The sequence below is a fragment of the Silurus aristotelis genome, assembly GCF_946808225.1.
Source record: "Silurus aristotelis genome assembly, chromosome: 22".
NCBI lineage: Eukaryota > Metazoa > Chordata > Actinopteri > Siluriformes > Siluridae > Silurus > Silurus aristotelis.
Window position 1 is genome coordinate 7518984 of NC_139595.1, and position 17266 is coordinate 7536249.

The window sequence follows — 17266 nt, forward strand, 5'->3', positions numbered from 1 at the left end:
GCGAAGCCAATAATAACACAGAAGGCGGGATTTCTTGTTAAAACGAAGAACGCTGAGGCATTTCCTGTTCACGGAACAGTACTTTATTTCCTTTTAATTTCCCCCCCCCTTTTTTTTTAAACAAACACCCAAAAAAAACAACAAAAAAAAACAGTTTGCCGAATGTTACACTATTTGCAACTATCGTTTAAACAGCCATTTAAATATCACATGCCACATTTAAATGTATTTTTAAAAACATATTTTATTACGTTTAAATAAATCTGAAACGGTTTTAACGATTTTGACAGTCAACAAAAGAGTTATTTAAGTCTACACTTTAAATAAAGGTTCCTCTATGCTCTTATGCGCTGCATCCCTTATGAAGTGCACAATATTTACAAATGGGAGCAAACGTGGCAAGCCAAGGCAACAGGTAACTTCCGGAATGTTTTAGAAGGCCACGTAGAGACCACGCCTGTCGCGCGACCACTCCCATTGCGTGCTTACACCCATCACATGACCACGCCCCCTATCTTCTGTTTCCTTCTCCTGCTTGTGAAATCTACAATTTGGTGTAATAACAAAGCAAAAAAAGCACAAATGCCTTTATAATAGTGCAAGCAAAGAGTTTATATATATATATATATATATATATATATATATATATATATATATATATATATATATATATATATATATATATATATATATAAATATAAAATAGAGACATACTATAGTATAAAGTATATACACAACACAATGTATAAATACAAATAATAAAAAAGAGACCACCAGTAATTCGTTACGCTAACAGACATATTGCACACAGTTATTGCACATGTTGTTTAAGATACTTTGTTATTGTTTATTATCGCACAGTTAAACAGTAATAACAGTGTGTATTATGGTGACTGGTTCACTGGGAGCAGCTTTAATTGTAAAGTCTAATAGCAGCAGAGAGAAAAGACCTTCTGTATCGCTCCTTCAGACACTTAGGATGTAACAGTCTGTCACTAAAGCTGCTCAACGATGAAACTGTTTTAGGCGGTGAGAGTCGTTCTCCAGCAATGATGATAGTTTTGCTACCATCCTACTTTCTCCCACCTCCTGTGCAGTGTCCAGAGGAATCCTCAGAGCCTTCCTGATTAGCTTGTCTAGTCTCTTCCTGTCTGCAGTGGAAATGCACTCCAAAAGACCTATGTCTCCTCAGCAGAAAGAGTCTGCTCTGTCCTTTCTTATAAATTGCCCCAGTATTGTCTGTCCAGTCCAGTTTGCTGTTCAGATGAACACCCAGGTATTTGTAAGAGTCCAATCTCACAATGTCCTTTCCCTGAATATATATATATATATATATATATATATATATATATATATATATATATATATATATATATATGGGCTGTCAAAATGAACGCATTCATTACGCAAATTCATTTTAACTGCATTAATTTTATTAGCACCAGATTATTGCAGCGTGCATTTCAGTTAGACCATTTTTATCAAAAAAAAAAAAAAAATAGAAAAAAAGAAATATATAAAAGAGGTGAAATTAAAGCTGTTAAAGCAACAAATCTCTCACAATGTCTTTTCTTTACTCAGATATAAAATAAATAAATAAATAAATTCCTGATGCCTGTTTTACCAAAGTCTCAAATCAAGCACCAAGATCTGCACTGATGCACACATCCAAATTACTTTTAAACATTCACAAGAATAATTTGTTCTCATGCTCTACATTGAGTTTTTTCACCAATAATAAATTGCTTTTGCATAAAGCATCTGCAACAACTCCGGCTGCAATACCACTGCTGCCACTCCAGAGGGAGATGTCACCCAAATTTTGGAGACTTCTGGGAAAAGGGACACTTCCGTTATTAGCCTTTATAAACAATGTAAACGCAAGTAGCTATGTGAAGAATTACAGTTTTCTTGCTTACTGAGCTGGCTTGTTATAGATTTTTTCTCTGTGCTATGATGATTGCTACGTTTCTATAACTACGTCTTTTGTTCATTGTGTACTTTTGGCTTTGGTTGCACTGCTAATGGAACTTAACCCTTCTTAGTCCTCAAAGATTTGGGGGGCCACCATAAATCTCAACTACTACCAAGTAATCAAACAGCTCAAGTTTCCCACCATCCCATGAGTCACACCTCTAAGAATCACCACGGTGGATAATCGACCGATTGGGGGCAGCTACATTACCAACCGAACTGTTCCAATAACTCTTCAAGTGGGACTATTCCATGTAGAAAAAATCTGTCATATATAATCTTTAAAATATAGATCTATCATAATCCTTTACAAATATGTCATCTCTTACCTGGCTAACCCCATCATTTTAGGATTTCCATGGCCCCAAATCCACACACCAATGATTTCTTGGCAACACAAAGAGCTAAGTCAATGGTATTCAAACTGCCTACATTTACATTTACATTTGCGGCATTTATCCAGAGCGACGTACAAAAGTGCTTTAAATCTCTAGTAATGAATGAATCTACACTGGTACGATAGATTACAAACTTAATATGAATATAACTCGAATTCAACAAACTTGGAAAGTGCTAATTTAGGTATTTCAGGAAGAGGTAGGTCTTCAGTCGTCGCTTAAAGATAATCAGGGACTCTGCTGTACGGACATCTAGGGGAAGTTCATTCCACCACCTCGGTGCCAGAACAGAGAAGAGCCTTGAAGTGTACTTACCTCTCATTATGAGAGAAGGTGGTACCAGTCGAGCAGTGCTGGAGGATCTCAGACAGCGTGGTGCAGTGCGAGATGTGATGAGGTCACTGAGGTAAGATGGTGCTGGTCCATTTTTGGCCTTGTAGGCAAGCATCAGTGTTTTGAATCTGATACGTGCAGCTACTGGAAGCCAGTGAAGGGAGCGCCGCAGTGGGGTGGTGTGGGAAAACTTGGGCTGATTGAACACAAGTCATGCCGCTGCATTTTGGATCATGCCTAGAAACATGTATGAACAAATAAACTTAATCTATCCTCCGGGGCCACATTCAGTAAAAGTTAATACTAAATAAAAGGAATACCGTGACCTAAAGGAGGTTTTTAAAAAGAAGTACGACCCCCACAGTACTACCTGCACAGGAACCATGGGACTGCACCATAGAACTGTTTCTCAATGTGTATCCACCAAGGTGCCTGCTGTATCCCCTTTTAACACCAGAAACCAAGGCTATGGAGGAAAATGTAGAGGAGACACTCACAGCCGGGTTTATCTGCACCTCCCCAGCAGCAGCCAGATTCTTCTTTGTGGAGACAAAAAACGGAAGACTAAGACTCTGTATCGATTACAGGGGCCTGAACGTTATTACGTTATTAATACGCTACCCCTACCTGCTCTCTTTGGTACCATCTGCCCTTGCTACCCTTATTAACGTGTCCATAGACAATATCCTGATATATTCTAAGACCCATAACGTTCATATACAGCATGTGCGCACGATACTACTCCGCCTATGACAACACCAATTAGTTGTCGAAGCAGAGTGTAAATTTCACCAGGACTCCACTATCTTGCTGGGGTATGTAATTAGCCATCAGATGGATGGAGATGGATACTCAAATGATGAACACAGTGACATCATGGCCTACACCGTCAACCATCAAGGATTACAAAGGATTGGGTTTGCTAACTTTTACCATCACTTCTTAAAAAACTATAGTTCGATTGTCTTCCCACTAACTGTCTTGCTACAAGGAAACCCCAAGAAAATCCAGTAGTCCAGGGATGCCCAGATCCTATGACAATATTCCCATTGTTGTAGAAGTGGACACCTCCAGTTGTGGGATAGGGGGTTACTCTCCCAGCGTCATGGCTACCTGTGCAAGCTCTTCCCCTATACCTAATTTCCAAGAAAGCTAACCACATCTGAAATAATTATGAAGTGGGCAACTGGGAACAACTGTTCAAAAAGAAAGCATGGAGACACTGACTGGATGGAGCACACCACCCGTTTCAAGTCATCACTGACCACCATTACCTATAATACATGAGGTATGCCATGCGCTTAAACCCCCGTCAGGCCATATGAGCTCTGTTTTTTAAGCGGTTTCATTTCACTGTCACCTACTAACCAGGCCCCCAGAACAGCAAAGCTGACGCCCTCCCACGCTGCCATGATCCCACAGACAAACCCCTTATGCCAGAACCTGTCCTATTACCGTCCATCATCATATAGTCATCATCCAGTTCGGTGGGACATAATGGAGGATATACAGCGAGCCCAAGCCAACAAGCCAATCACACCAGGGGGGCCACCAAACACAGTATGTTCCCACCAATCTATGACCCAGAGTCATGGAGTGGGTCCACACTTCCTTTAGCACCAGAGCATTACCAAACTTGTCCAGCATGCATTCTGGTGGCCATCACTGATTAACAATATTAAACAGTTCACTGGGGGTTGCATGGTATGAGCCCAAGTAAGAACCCCACATCAGCTCCCCTACGGGATGCTGGAACTTCTTCCCGTACCACATTGACCCTGGCACACATTGCAGTGGATTTCATCACTGATCTTCCAAACTCACAGGCTCACGCTAATGCTAGTAGCCATGCAAAATATTGCAGCTTCCTTGCTTACTGAGCCGTTCTTTTTATGTTTTTTCTCCTTGTCGTGACCATTGCCACGTTTCTTTGCTTACGTTTTTTTTTCCTAAATCTGATGAACAAATAACAGCAGCACATTTTGATCTGTTCAAGTAAATATCAAACAAAATGAATTATTTCACTTAAAATATAATATAAAGTAATAAATAAAATAAATAAAATATCAAGAGTGCCATTGGTGACCCCTTAAAAAAATGTATTAGCGACTCTTAGTGGGGGTCAAGACCCCTGGGTTGGGAACCACTGGATTAGAGTATTAAAAACTTGAAAAGTATTAATTTAAGATACATTTAGAACAGAAAAAAATTTACAATTAAGTTGCGATTAATTATGAGTTAAATTACTCTGAATATGTTGTGTGACAACCCTTAGCTAAAAAAAAATTAGAAGTCTCACATACAATTTAATCTATTTTTTAAGGAAATAATTTTGTAAGATTTATTTCAGATCTTTAAATAACTGCTATGGTTACTGTTATGCAACTGTTGAACTTGCTTTTTTTTTTTCCTATTTGCATACGAAAACCCAGCAGACTAAGCTATAATGCATTATGCAAATTTAGCTTTCCATACACATTTCTGTGATGTTTTAGTTATTGAAAAGTATTATTTGGAAATAAATAATGATTATGCACATCAAAAAATGTGTATCAGCCCCAAAAGTTTTTTTTATTTTTTTTCCCAATTGAAACTCATCAGTAGTAGAAAAAACACTTTAGTACATTCCTTAAAGCACGTAATTTTTTTTATATGGTGTTACAACAGGTTAAGTTGTTATGAGATTTTAACCTTTTTGTTACAAAACATCCAATAGATGTGACAGGAACAAAAAGGAATATAGCCATTTCTATTGTGTTGAAACAGACCATGAAACAAACAAGACAGGTTTGGTGGACACACAATTATAAATGGACAAAACAGCTACAGTCCAAACAAACTAGCTCACATAAAAAAAAAAAAAACATACATCAATCAATAAAATGTATTTATCTTCATTTTTTTACAAAAAACTAGTTTATAGACTAAACCTAATATAATTCCGACTGAAAAATCATATCGTTTAACATTAGAAGAAAGAGGAAAGGTCTCTGACACTTTGTGCTTCACATTCACAAAAAATATACTGTATAATAATATATATAGCTACAGGACACAGTGATTGAGGATTCTAGTCCCTTGTTCGGTGCAAAAAAGTGGGGTGACTTTATATACAGTATCTTACAAATGTGAGTACAACCCTTACATTTCAGCAACCATTTTATTATATATTCTCAAGGGACAATTCTATAGAATTGAAAATTGGATATATTTGAGATGTGCACCTTGTATAGCAGTACAGATTTACTGTCCTCTAAAAACATACAGCCATTATTGTCTAAATAACTGGCAATATAAATGAGTACACCCTAAGTAACCATGTCAATATTTTGTGCGAGCACCATTGTTATCTAGCACTGCCTTAATCCTCCTGGGTATGGAATTCACCAGAGCTGCACAGATTGTTACTGGGATCCTCTTCCACTCCTTCATAATGACATCACAGAGCTGTTGGCTGTTAGACGCATGGTGCTTTTCCACCTTGCGCTTCAGGATGCCCCACAGCTGTGCCTGTGGTCATTATCATGTTGAAAAATTGCAGTTCAGTCCAGTTTCTGAAGGCAGGGAATCAAGTTCTGCTTTAGAATGTCACAGTACATGTTGGAATCCATGTTTCAAATAGTTCTTTGCCATGAGGTTCCATGTTGAACATCCAGTGTTCAGTATGAGAGAATTGTACTCAAAGCACCAAATATTAACTGCTAATACAAGATATACAAATTTCTATGGTCCTGTCAAGCAGACAAAAAATATGAACATGATGAATGGGACATGTGCCTTTGCATGGTTAAGCGACATACAGTTGTTATCACTAAGGATGGACCCACTTTTGTTACCAGTTATTTTGACAATAATGTCTGTATTTTAAGTTATTTTCTGTACTGCTATACAAGCTGTACAGTGAATACTCTAAAACAGAGTGCTGAAATATAAGGGGTGTACTCACTGTTGTAAGATACTGTATGTGCATAAGTGTGTATGTGTGTGTATTTTGTGACCAGTTGCCAAAGCTAGGACACTGGTTAAAAACAGAGACCAGCTAGCTCCCTGAGTGATTTCTATAAAATGCTTGTTTTTGTAGATGGAAAACAAAATATTTTTTCTCTCTTGCGTTCAATAACCAGAGCAACCTAAGAACATGGAGAGAGATGAGTCTGCTTTGGGATGCACATGTAACTTAAAAAATGATGACATAACACAAACCAAAAATTATAATGATAATTTTATATATATATATATATATATATATATATATATATATATATATATATATATATATATATATATATATATATATATATAAATATAAACTTCATACCCTAGCTTAAAGCTCTAGTTACTGTGTAAACCCTAGTTAGTGTCAATGACTCATTCATTTTTCAGTAGGTAAAGACTTCTTGTATGCTTTAGACTGCTCAGGATTTGCAAAGACCAAGATCTAGGACAGAGATACCCAAACCAGCTTGCCATATATGAGTAGGGCAAATAAAGGGGGAAAAAATGCCATTAATGTCACTAAATATATGTATTAGACATTAATCTCTATAGTCTCTTATACATATAATTTTACTGAACCAGAACTATTAGAATTAAACTGCATTAGTGAAGCAGATTGCAGAGTAACATTTTCTGTTCATTTATTTATTTATTAAATATTATTAAAGCATAAATTCAAAATTTGGTATGATGTATGATGCATTTATTTTTGGCCCAAGGCCCTTATTTAAGTTTGATTTTTGACCCTTCATAGTGGAAAGTTTGGTTTGGGCACCTCGGATCTAGGAGGTAGAGCAGGACTCGATTCAACTCCTATATGCCAAAATTTAGTTCATTAATTACAAACAATAAACACGTTTATTTAGCATGACACACACCGAGTTGTCCCCACCTCTTCCATTTAAATCGATACCCCCCCTTGATATATTTCCTCAGCGAAGGATGCTTGTAGATAAATGTGGAATTTTGAACATAACCATTTTTTTTTTAAGTAGTATCTAAGAATTATTTAAGTGTTTTTGAAAGGTGAAGACGACACTAATCCCTTGCTCAGGGGGAATGCTAAAAACTCTGCTTTGTCTTTCAGCATGCTGAAGTGGATAAACAGGAAGAGAGGTGCGGAGAAACAGGAAGTGGGTCAAAGAGAGACACAATTTACAAAATAATACAGCGAACAAATCTGAACATGACCTGACCTTGGCCTGGCCCTGTATGTTTGTGCATGAATGTGGACGTGTGTGTGTCATACACTGACAGTCATCTTTTCATCAGTAATAGTTTACGCATCCGCACTCAAAACAATCCATTCAGATACTCGTCAGACCATCAGCCATGAGAAAGGATTCTCGAATGTCCTGCAGGTCCCTGAACATGTCCTTTTGCACTGTAGGCTCAGAAAAAAACACATGTTCCGGAGTGTCATCGTAAGAGCTTGTAATAAGAGTCCTTTCTTGTCGAGTGTTGTGAAGCAGTTCATGACGCGAGGCGGTCAAAATATTCGGAAAGTACGTGGAATATCTGATTACAACTGTAACATTTTTCAAAAAGAAAGTTCCTTGTTTGCACCGTTTACTTCCTGTCTTCAGTTAATTGATCCTGGCCAAAAAGGGATACCCAAATCCAGGCTCTGCTGTTTCTTTAAAGCTCTCTTCTCTATTCATCTTACTTCCTCTTGCCCCTCATGTCTCTCAGCTCATATACATATACAGTATATATCTATTTATACAGATCCCTAAATATCTATAAACAAATGCAGAAATTGAAAAGAAACCTAAGAATCCTCACACTATTTTTAAGTGCCGTTTACAAAGAAAGAGGGACTTTTACTGAGGTTTCTCATTGCATTTAATATAATAAACACAAAAAGTTAACTTAAGAGAAGCACCAAAATACTGTCTGAACACTAGTGCCTGAGGAAGTGTGAGCTTGTACAAGCCTTCTTTTCCAGATGTGCTACTTTTTTGTTTTTGTTATTGCACACTAGACTCTATGCCAGCTTGCAGGGTTGGGCGATTTGGCAAATGTATGATGCTTTAGCCGTATCACGATACACAATATGGACAAAAGTTTTTGGACACCTGACCAAAGATTCGTATTTGCTTTTTGAACATCCCATTCCACATTTAATCTGCATGTGCTGTTATGATAATCGCCGCTCTTCTAAGAATGTTTTCTGTTTGAATTTTGAGTGTGCTTGTGGAGATTTGTGGTCATTCAGCCACAAATAAAGGTTAGTAAAGTAAATTCCTTGATGTGAAGTGAGGAGCCCTAGGGTGCAGTCAGTGTTCCAATTTATCCCAAAGGTGTTCAGGAGGTTTGAGGTCAGAACTCTATAGCAGGCCATTCAAGTTCTTCTACCGCAGCCCGTGTAAACTATATCTTCACGGAGCTGGCTTCGGGCACATTGTCATTCTAGAACAGGTTTGTCCTAGTCCTAGTGTTTCCTAGTTCAAATGAATGGAAACTTCAACACGATGCCATTCAAAGACATCCTATACAACTGTGTGCCTCTAACATTTGTGGTAACAGTATGGGGAACAAACTAATTATGGCTGGAAAAGTCAAGTGTTCCAAAACCTTAGTCTATACAGTGTATTTAGAAGTGCTAGATGGTGCTATACACAGCCTTCTAATGAAAACAATCGAATACGATAGTGTCATGATGCGATACATTTTCGATGCAGCAAAAACAGGCAGTGTGTGTACATCTGCTTTAGGTTTTCATTCTGAGTTGATTCATATGCTCGTCATTGTAAAAACATGATTACTATAATGATTATATAAAAATCACGATCAATATAATGACGAGGGCAATTGTGTGACTTGTAGCAGCGTATATCCTCTCAGAATTAAGCAGTTCTCTGTAGCCCTAGATGTGTTGCCACAATTAAATATGAATTTACCAATTATCATTAGGTTTTTTTTTCAGCTTGGGTCAAATCAAAGATACAGTACCAGCCTAAAGTTAGTATGCCAGCATGTTAATGTGAGAAATCCAGCACACAACTCCAACAGGTTTGCAATAGAGAGGTAGTAACATTTCCAGTCAGAGTGTGAGCTTCATTTTTCATTATTACAGCTCATGTGATATACAGTAAGCAGTCATTTATGATGAATAGTCTACTAAATTTGAATAATTTGAATGTAAAAATTTATTTAACTGACAGTGCATCGCATCCTGACACACTCGTAACCAAACTCTCAAAGGATGTGTGCGACTAGAAAAAGAAGGTTTACATAGAAAATTAAATGCTTTTGTACCTTACAGTTCTGATATTCAGAACGCCATAATCAGACAGAATTCATCATGATATCAAACTTATATCATCATATCGCCCAGCCCTACCAGCACACGCATGAGTTAATATTGGAGGTTGGTCCTTTTACACTACTGAACATCTTTGCACCGACTGGTTTTTAATAACCATTCTCGATTGTCACATCACGTGTAACCGACCTGGGTTCTGGTAACGCGTTTCTGCGAACCAAAGTGCAGTATGTACATTCGGTCAAATGGCAAGTGCTGTTCTAGGGACATACATTCATAATTCACATACATACTTCACAGAGTTTTGCTTAAAGGGGGGAAAGAACTTTGTTTTTGTTCCAGATGTTACCACACCTGAGCTGGGTGATCACAATAATCTGGAGACATTGGGAAAAGAATTAGAACTAAAAACTGCCAGAGGATCCCTGAGAACGGGATTATGAACCTCTGCCGTAGTAGATATTCCTAAGTAATACAAAAGTGCTTTTAGGTGTCATACTAATGTCCTTTTTTTTTAAAGGAGTGTGTCATGTGTGTAGAGAGGAGTAATTTGTGGTACTCTTTGTACACAAGCATACTAAGAACTTAAAACGCCTGATTGTCTGGACTGCTAAGAGGGTTTTTTTTTTTTCAGGTTTCGATTTCTTTTTTACACTAAAGTTTTCACACCTCAGGCCTCCACTGCTCTTTAAATTCCTCCTCTCTTTCACACATCTTTTTTTTCTGCACCAGTCAGCTATCTCTTCCTCTTCCGCAACATCTATACCCCCCTTTCTTTCTCTCTCTCTTTTTCTTCTCCTTTAACTGTCAGTGGAGTCCGGGAAGTTGATCTCACTACCAAACACTTCCCTGTAAAGAGGAGGGAAGCTGTAGGCCGTTTCAGGGTGAACTAGCCGAAAAAACTCCAGCTTGTCGATGTGTAGGTTACAGATTGACTTCATCTGTGGCAGCTTGGATGCCATCTACAAAAGAGAAAATAGAAAAATGCTTATGAAATATTTTGATCAAAGACATGATTCGATAAAGAGTTTTCATTAACAGGGTCTCATAGATATTTATGTCCAGCAGGGGGTGCTAGTGAAAAACTGCACGACACCGGGTGTAAACCTCGACACTGGCACAATGCTAATTCAACTCTAACTTCTTTACGTGTACAAGCACTTTTATTCCCACTGGTATTTCCCTAAAGTAACCTGCTTAACAAAAAGTTACATAACATTCCTAGCAAATGAACCGCTTTACATTCCAAACTCGGCAAAGATATTTAGAAACAACCCACATTTCTTTCCCAAAGTGATCACAAATGCTGATCATTACCACCATATATTACAATCAACCAATTCAATTTCAATTACCATTGAATTTTCTGCTGCTGCAGTTTTTCTACCAAACAATAATCTGTACACTGTAAATAACAAACTCTTGTTCTTGCAGTAAAACCGATAAATTTCCCACATTTTTATTATAAAACATCATGAATTTACCAAGACAGAAAATTAATTTTATTAACATAATTTTTTTGAAATTATTAATTAACCTTGTCCAGTTTCTCTTGACCGCCTCCTCCCATGTGCAGGCTGTGCTGCAGGGCCAAATAAACCTTCTCCTGCAGCTTTTGCACCTGCTGACTCTCTGTTAACCATGGGCGATCTTAAAAAAAAAAAAAAGAGAGAGAGAGAGAGAGAGAGAGAGAGAGAGAGAGAGAGAGAGAGAGAGAGAGAGAGAGAGAAAGAGAGAGAGAGGAGAAAAAGAAATAAGGAGAAAGAGAGATGAAGGTGAGAAAGTTGCAGGAATGCACGGTGTATGTGTATTTTGCTTTTGCGTTTTGATTTTGTTATTACATATTGAAAACATGATGCAGTAATACAGTACGTTTAATACCTAATAAAAATTTACCCAAACCAAAATATGCTATTTTTATTTTAATAACCCCTACCAACAAGATGTAAAAATGTCTTACATTTATGACAGTGCTTATATTTTACTGTGCTGTCACTGAGAATTTAGGCTCTGACAGTTCATCAACCTCAGCTACATCACTTTAATTCATAACTGATCTCAACTAGAGGTTTTATATTTTAGTTTTTATGAATTTTTATGTTTTTTTTCCCCAAAATAAAAACAAATCTAAATTTATCTGTCTGCAATTCTTACTAGGCAGTAACAAAAAAAAGTGCATCCCATTGGCTATACATTTTGTTTGTCCATTGAGACGTTTGATTTTTATTTTTTAGCACAAACCGAATAATAGTGCACATGTATTATTCCTATTTTGTTAAATCCCTAATTACTTGTTTGTAGCTTACCAGGTGATAGCAAGATGGCGGCACTGAACAGGGCCATCTCTTCCTCACTCAGCTGCAGGCGACACAGACTCTTGGCCAACTCGAAGATGGCATTTACTAGGTCGTCACAGCCTACACACACACACACACACACACACACACACACACACACACACACACACACACACACACACACACACACACACACACAATCCAAATTATTAGAACAGCCCACACACATAACCGTAAAACTTACAGTTTATAAGGCTACAGTGTCCCCACATTAGCATTGCTCCAACTTAGAGCATATATTGTCTCTCACACAACAGCATTTTAAAACTAATACATCACTATTAAATCTCAGTGGGAATTATATACAGTAGACGCTGCTTAAAGTCATGTGACATCACATGAGCGAAACTGCAAAAATCCTGCATTATGACCATGTGACATATCAAAATACTCAGCAGGTGACTGTTGGTGATTAAATGATGAATTTAACCAGTTTCCTCAGAAAATAAGGCCAAACATCGGTGTGTGATACATCGAAACATTGAGCACATGAAAAAGAAAGGTTTTGCACTAAAGGGTGTCCGGTGATGACTTTTGCAGTCAATCACCACTCATATTTTCATTCAGAAATAAAAAATGATGTAATGTGAATAAAACCAAATTCTCACTCACGCTGAGAATCGAACCCAGTCATTATTGAGCGTCAACAGCCACATTACCGCTGCGCTGTTCTATCTACACTAAAGGTATGTGATCACCATAGACAAAAAAAATTTATTTAAGAAAAAAAAACGGTGATTGATTTGATTTCTGAGCGACACAATCGGCAGCAAGCATTAGTGACATGTGTGTCCAGCAAGGCAACAAAGCTTTAACTTCATGCAAATGTGGAGCAATTTGAAAGACTACCAATAGGTAATGCAGGTTAACATAAACACATTAGCTTAAGTCAATTAAACCCTGCTGATGTTATATAAAAAAAATAGCTGTAGTAAGGAGGTTTCTCAAGGTTTCTTCCTTATATTGATACAGGGAGGGGTTTTTTGGCTTTCTGGATCACACATTGGGATAAATTTTAAAGAATAAAACTAATAGGAACAATATAATTTCAATGGAGGTAATGGAGCTGGATTAAGTAGTTAAATACTGAAGTGCTCGATTAACACCATTAACATCACATCAAATACTATCAATATGAGAGCACAAGTACCTATTTGCTGGAGTTAGAATGAATAAACACAGAACAAGCTCCTATGATTCCCCGCAAATGCAGACACTCACCTAGCGCTTTAAAGAGCTGAGGGCTGGCAAACTTGCCGTCGAAAAACATCGTGTTGTTGGTGGAGTTGTATGCGCGGCACATGCGGATCAGCAGAACCTCTAAGCAGCCTGCAAGTGTCCACATTGAGACAGAAAGCCAAAGAGATAGAGAAGAGGAAAAGAGGGAAAAGAAGGAGACATGCTCCAACCATGCCAAAAGAGCAGGCAAATAAAAAATAAAAATAATAATAATAAAGATTTTTTCCAGAGAAGTTTAGATTTTTGGTATTTATTTAATTTTATATTTGAAGTTAATGTAAAGGTATAATAAATACACAAATAGAAAGAATAGGGAAATATTTGTAAAGTGTTATAATGTGAGATAGAATTGGGTAAAAAAAAACATTATTCATTTTAAAGTTATATATAGAGAAATAGAAAGTTGGAGACAGAAAAAACAAGAAAGGAAGAAATGTTAGCAAACAAAACATTTTTAAGGGTTGTAACAACGAAACAAAGAACTCTCTTTGGATTTCTTCAAACTTATGTGAAGAATGTTACCACGGGCTGACTAATGTGCTTTATATCACAGCGCTCCTGAATTCTCACTACTGATTGGACAATGTGGTGATGACAGTGCTTTATATCACAGCGCTCCTGAATTCTCACTTCTGATTGGACAATGTGGTGATGACAGTGCTTTATATCACAGCGCTCCTGAATTCTCACTTCTGATTGGACAATGTGGTGATGACAGTGCTTTATATCACAGCGCTCCAGAATTCTCACTTCTGATTGGACAATGTGGTGATGACCGTGCTTTATATCACAGCGCTCCTGAATTCTCACTTCTGATTGGACAATGTGGTGATGACAGTGCTTTATATCACAGCGCTCCTGAATTCTCACTTCTGATTGGATAAATGATTTTATAGTGGATTCTACAGATTCAGGTTTAATATTTAAACAGACAAGTAAAACACAAGGTCCATTTACCTTTACAGCATTTTGGCAGATGACTTTATATAAAGTGACTTACAATTATCTTAACCACTGAACTACTACTTCCCCCACATTTATTTAAGGAGTCTCCAGTGTCAGGTTTTATTTTGCCTTATTTACTTTAAATTAGTTAAAAACAGAGGCTACTATCGCTATACTGTGAACAATCGCAGGAACCAACTTCTTCAACTTTTAAAGCAACTACAAACAGATAAAAACTATGATGTCGCACTCTTTTAATTAATAAACAATTGTTGACTTTGAGCGATGTTGAAGTGCTGTGTGTATAAGAAGGATTAAAAGACCTCGGGATGAGCTGTCATGATTACATCATCACGTTGTTGTGTATTTATCTACAGCAACGTCACATTCGTATTATTTATCGTACGTTTGATATTCTATGTAAATTTCGAATTCATTTTTAAATGTGTTAATTAGCCTCCTTTCTTTGCTTATATAACTTACCAGGTCTTATACTTATCAACTTATCAACAAGTTTATATATTTTAATTGAATTCTCCAAACTGTACATGTATGTAATGGAAGTCCAGGGCTGCTTAACATGCCATGTTTTACAGCACTGACCTGCTTTAAGGAGGATAATCTGATCGTTTTGGCAGAGGTCCATGAAGCCGCTGATTCGCTTGGCAAACTCCACCACATACTGGATGGCGTTGGTGATGTGCACGGCGCACTGCTGCCACATCCACTCAGCAGACTGCACAAGAAATGATCAATGTGTTAATCAGACAATCAATAATGTGTCAGGTCATGAGTGTGCACTCCAAAGATCAAGCACACACACGTCCGGAAATTAAGCCTTTGTCAATGCTTGTCTGGTGATAAGGATTAAAAAATTGTCAATCGAAGCATAATTAATAGATATAAAGCATCAAAGTATAGACTTATCTCTATCTAGCCTGCATAGACATGTGTTCATCTACTTAAACATCCATGCATAGACACTTTTGGGGGAAGTAAACCTAAAGCTCTTTTAAAAAAAAAATCACTAGAAGCTGCTGGATGATGTCATAGACTAATTTGCAAATGAAATCATGTGAGATTCTTACAGCCCCATTTGCTGTAATAATAACCTTCAATCTACTGGGCAGATATTCCATTAGATCTTAGTGTGCTTGTGGAGATGTGTGCTCATTTAACCACAGGGGGCATTACTAAAGGTACTGATGCTTGGCAAAAAGTTCTGGGGTGCAGTCAATGTTCCAATTCCTCCCAAAAGTGTTCAATAGGGTTCATGTCAGAGCTCAATAGCAGACCACTCAAACTACCACTTCCACTATGCCCCATATAAAGCATATCTTTATTGAGCCGGGTTTGCGTACTGGGGCATTGTCGTGCTGGTCTCCAAGTTCTAAAGAAAATGCAATGCTACCTCACCCAAAGACATCCTATACAATTCTATACAATACAAAAAAAATCATCAAGGCTTATTATTTGCCTAGATGCTTCATTTAGTCCATTAAACTACACACAGAGCACTGTGTTTCCCCACGGACCATTATTACTGACGCACTATCCACTAAACACTGGATTGCTCTGAAGTGAGCACAGAAGATGCTGCAGGATGAAAAATGGAGGAACAGTCATTATGGTCTGTCTAAAGTGTGCCAGGATTTGTGACTCTAGTTAGCAAATTTAGTACCAAATTTGCAGAAACATTGTAATTATCTGTCTGTCCGTCCTTTGACCCCATTATGACACTACCAATTATCAAATATGAAAACCCAAAATTATCATAGAACATGTCAGAGTTTGTCAGTGCAACATAATAAGAAAAGCTAAAAGAAAGCCCACAGGAGTGTTACATGTACACAAGACTGGGCCTATGATTAAGTCCTAGCTAATACAGGGATTATACATAAATCTGCCTCCATAATAATCACTTCTGGGTCAAAGGTCAATGAAAACTGTGCTTAGATAAGGACATAATATTATTACTGTACTACTGTCTCATGTATGGAATTACTTATCTAGTAAATTAGCTTGACTATTCATCTAAAAAGGAAATCAGTGTTATTGTCAAGCTGAATAACGGCTGACGGTTGTGTGTACCTTGAGCTGGAAGGAGCGAGTCTCCTCAGGTGTATACAGGTTAAAAGTGAGTCGCTTGAGCTCCTCTGTGCTGTACTGACACGTCTCTAAATGCGACTTCACCACATTCTGAGTGATCCGCTCTGCACACAAAGATCGATACGTTAGTGTTACATCATTTCACAATTTTGCATGATATACATAAAATCTATTTTAAAGAACACACTGTGAAACTGTAGCTATTATTAAAAACAAAACAAAAAATTGTGGGATTTTTCTTTTAGAAGTGTATTGGTATATGTCTATAAAAGAAAACATTTTGAATTATAATGTTCATGAGCGTTCATTCACGTTTATGTTCATATTACAATCCTGTATTAGTAATTTTAAATGTGAGGTTGTCATGTGAGGTTGTCATTTTTGTAAAATATGTACAAAAAAATAAAAGAGAAAAAGAGAAACTGAGAGGAAGTAAATATAAAGAAGAAAAAAAAAATTAATGGAGGGTTTTTTTTCAACTGAACTGGTAAAATTAATTAAAGAAGTGTTTTTGTTTTTCAACTTTTTACATATCGAATGTGTGTGTGCTTCATTATTTTATACTTTGGTGTGCAATTTAACTAGCTAAGACTAGCCACAGGTGAGATAGATAGCCAGTGTTAGTAGGCAAGTTGCACCTATCAGCT

The 17266-nt window shown here is 37.2% G+C and overlaps 1 protein-coding gene across 1 annotated transcript in view; it reads right to left on the minus strand.

Moving 5' to 3' along the window:
- Positions 1–7841: 7841 nt before the first annotated feature.
- Positions 7842–17266, minus strand: part of rorcb (RAR-related orphan receptor C b) — a 28564-nt gene continuing 19139 nt past the window's right edge. Inside the window, exons 5-10 of the mRNA XM_083525882.1 lie at positions 16602–16723; positions 15114–15246; positions 13548–13655; positions 12276–12386; positions 11507–11619; positions 7842–10931 (exon numbers count right to left, since the gene is read on the minus strand). Coding sequence (XP_083382008.1) covers positions 10770–10931; positions 11507–11619; positions 12276–12386; positions 13548–13655; positions 15114–15246; positions 16602–16723 — 749 coding nt within the window. The 3' untranslated portion in view covers positions 7842–10769. The remainder of the gene's footprint in view (positions 10932–11506; positions 11620–12275; positions 12387–13547; positions 13656–15113; positions 15247–16601; positions 16724–17266) is intronic.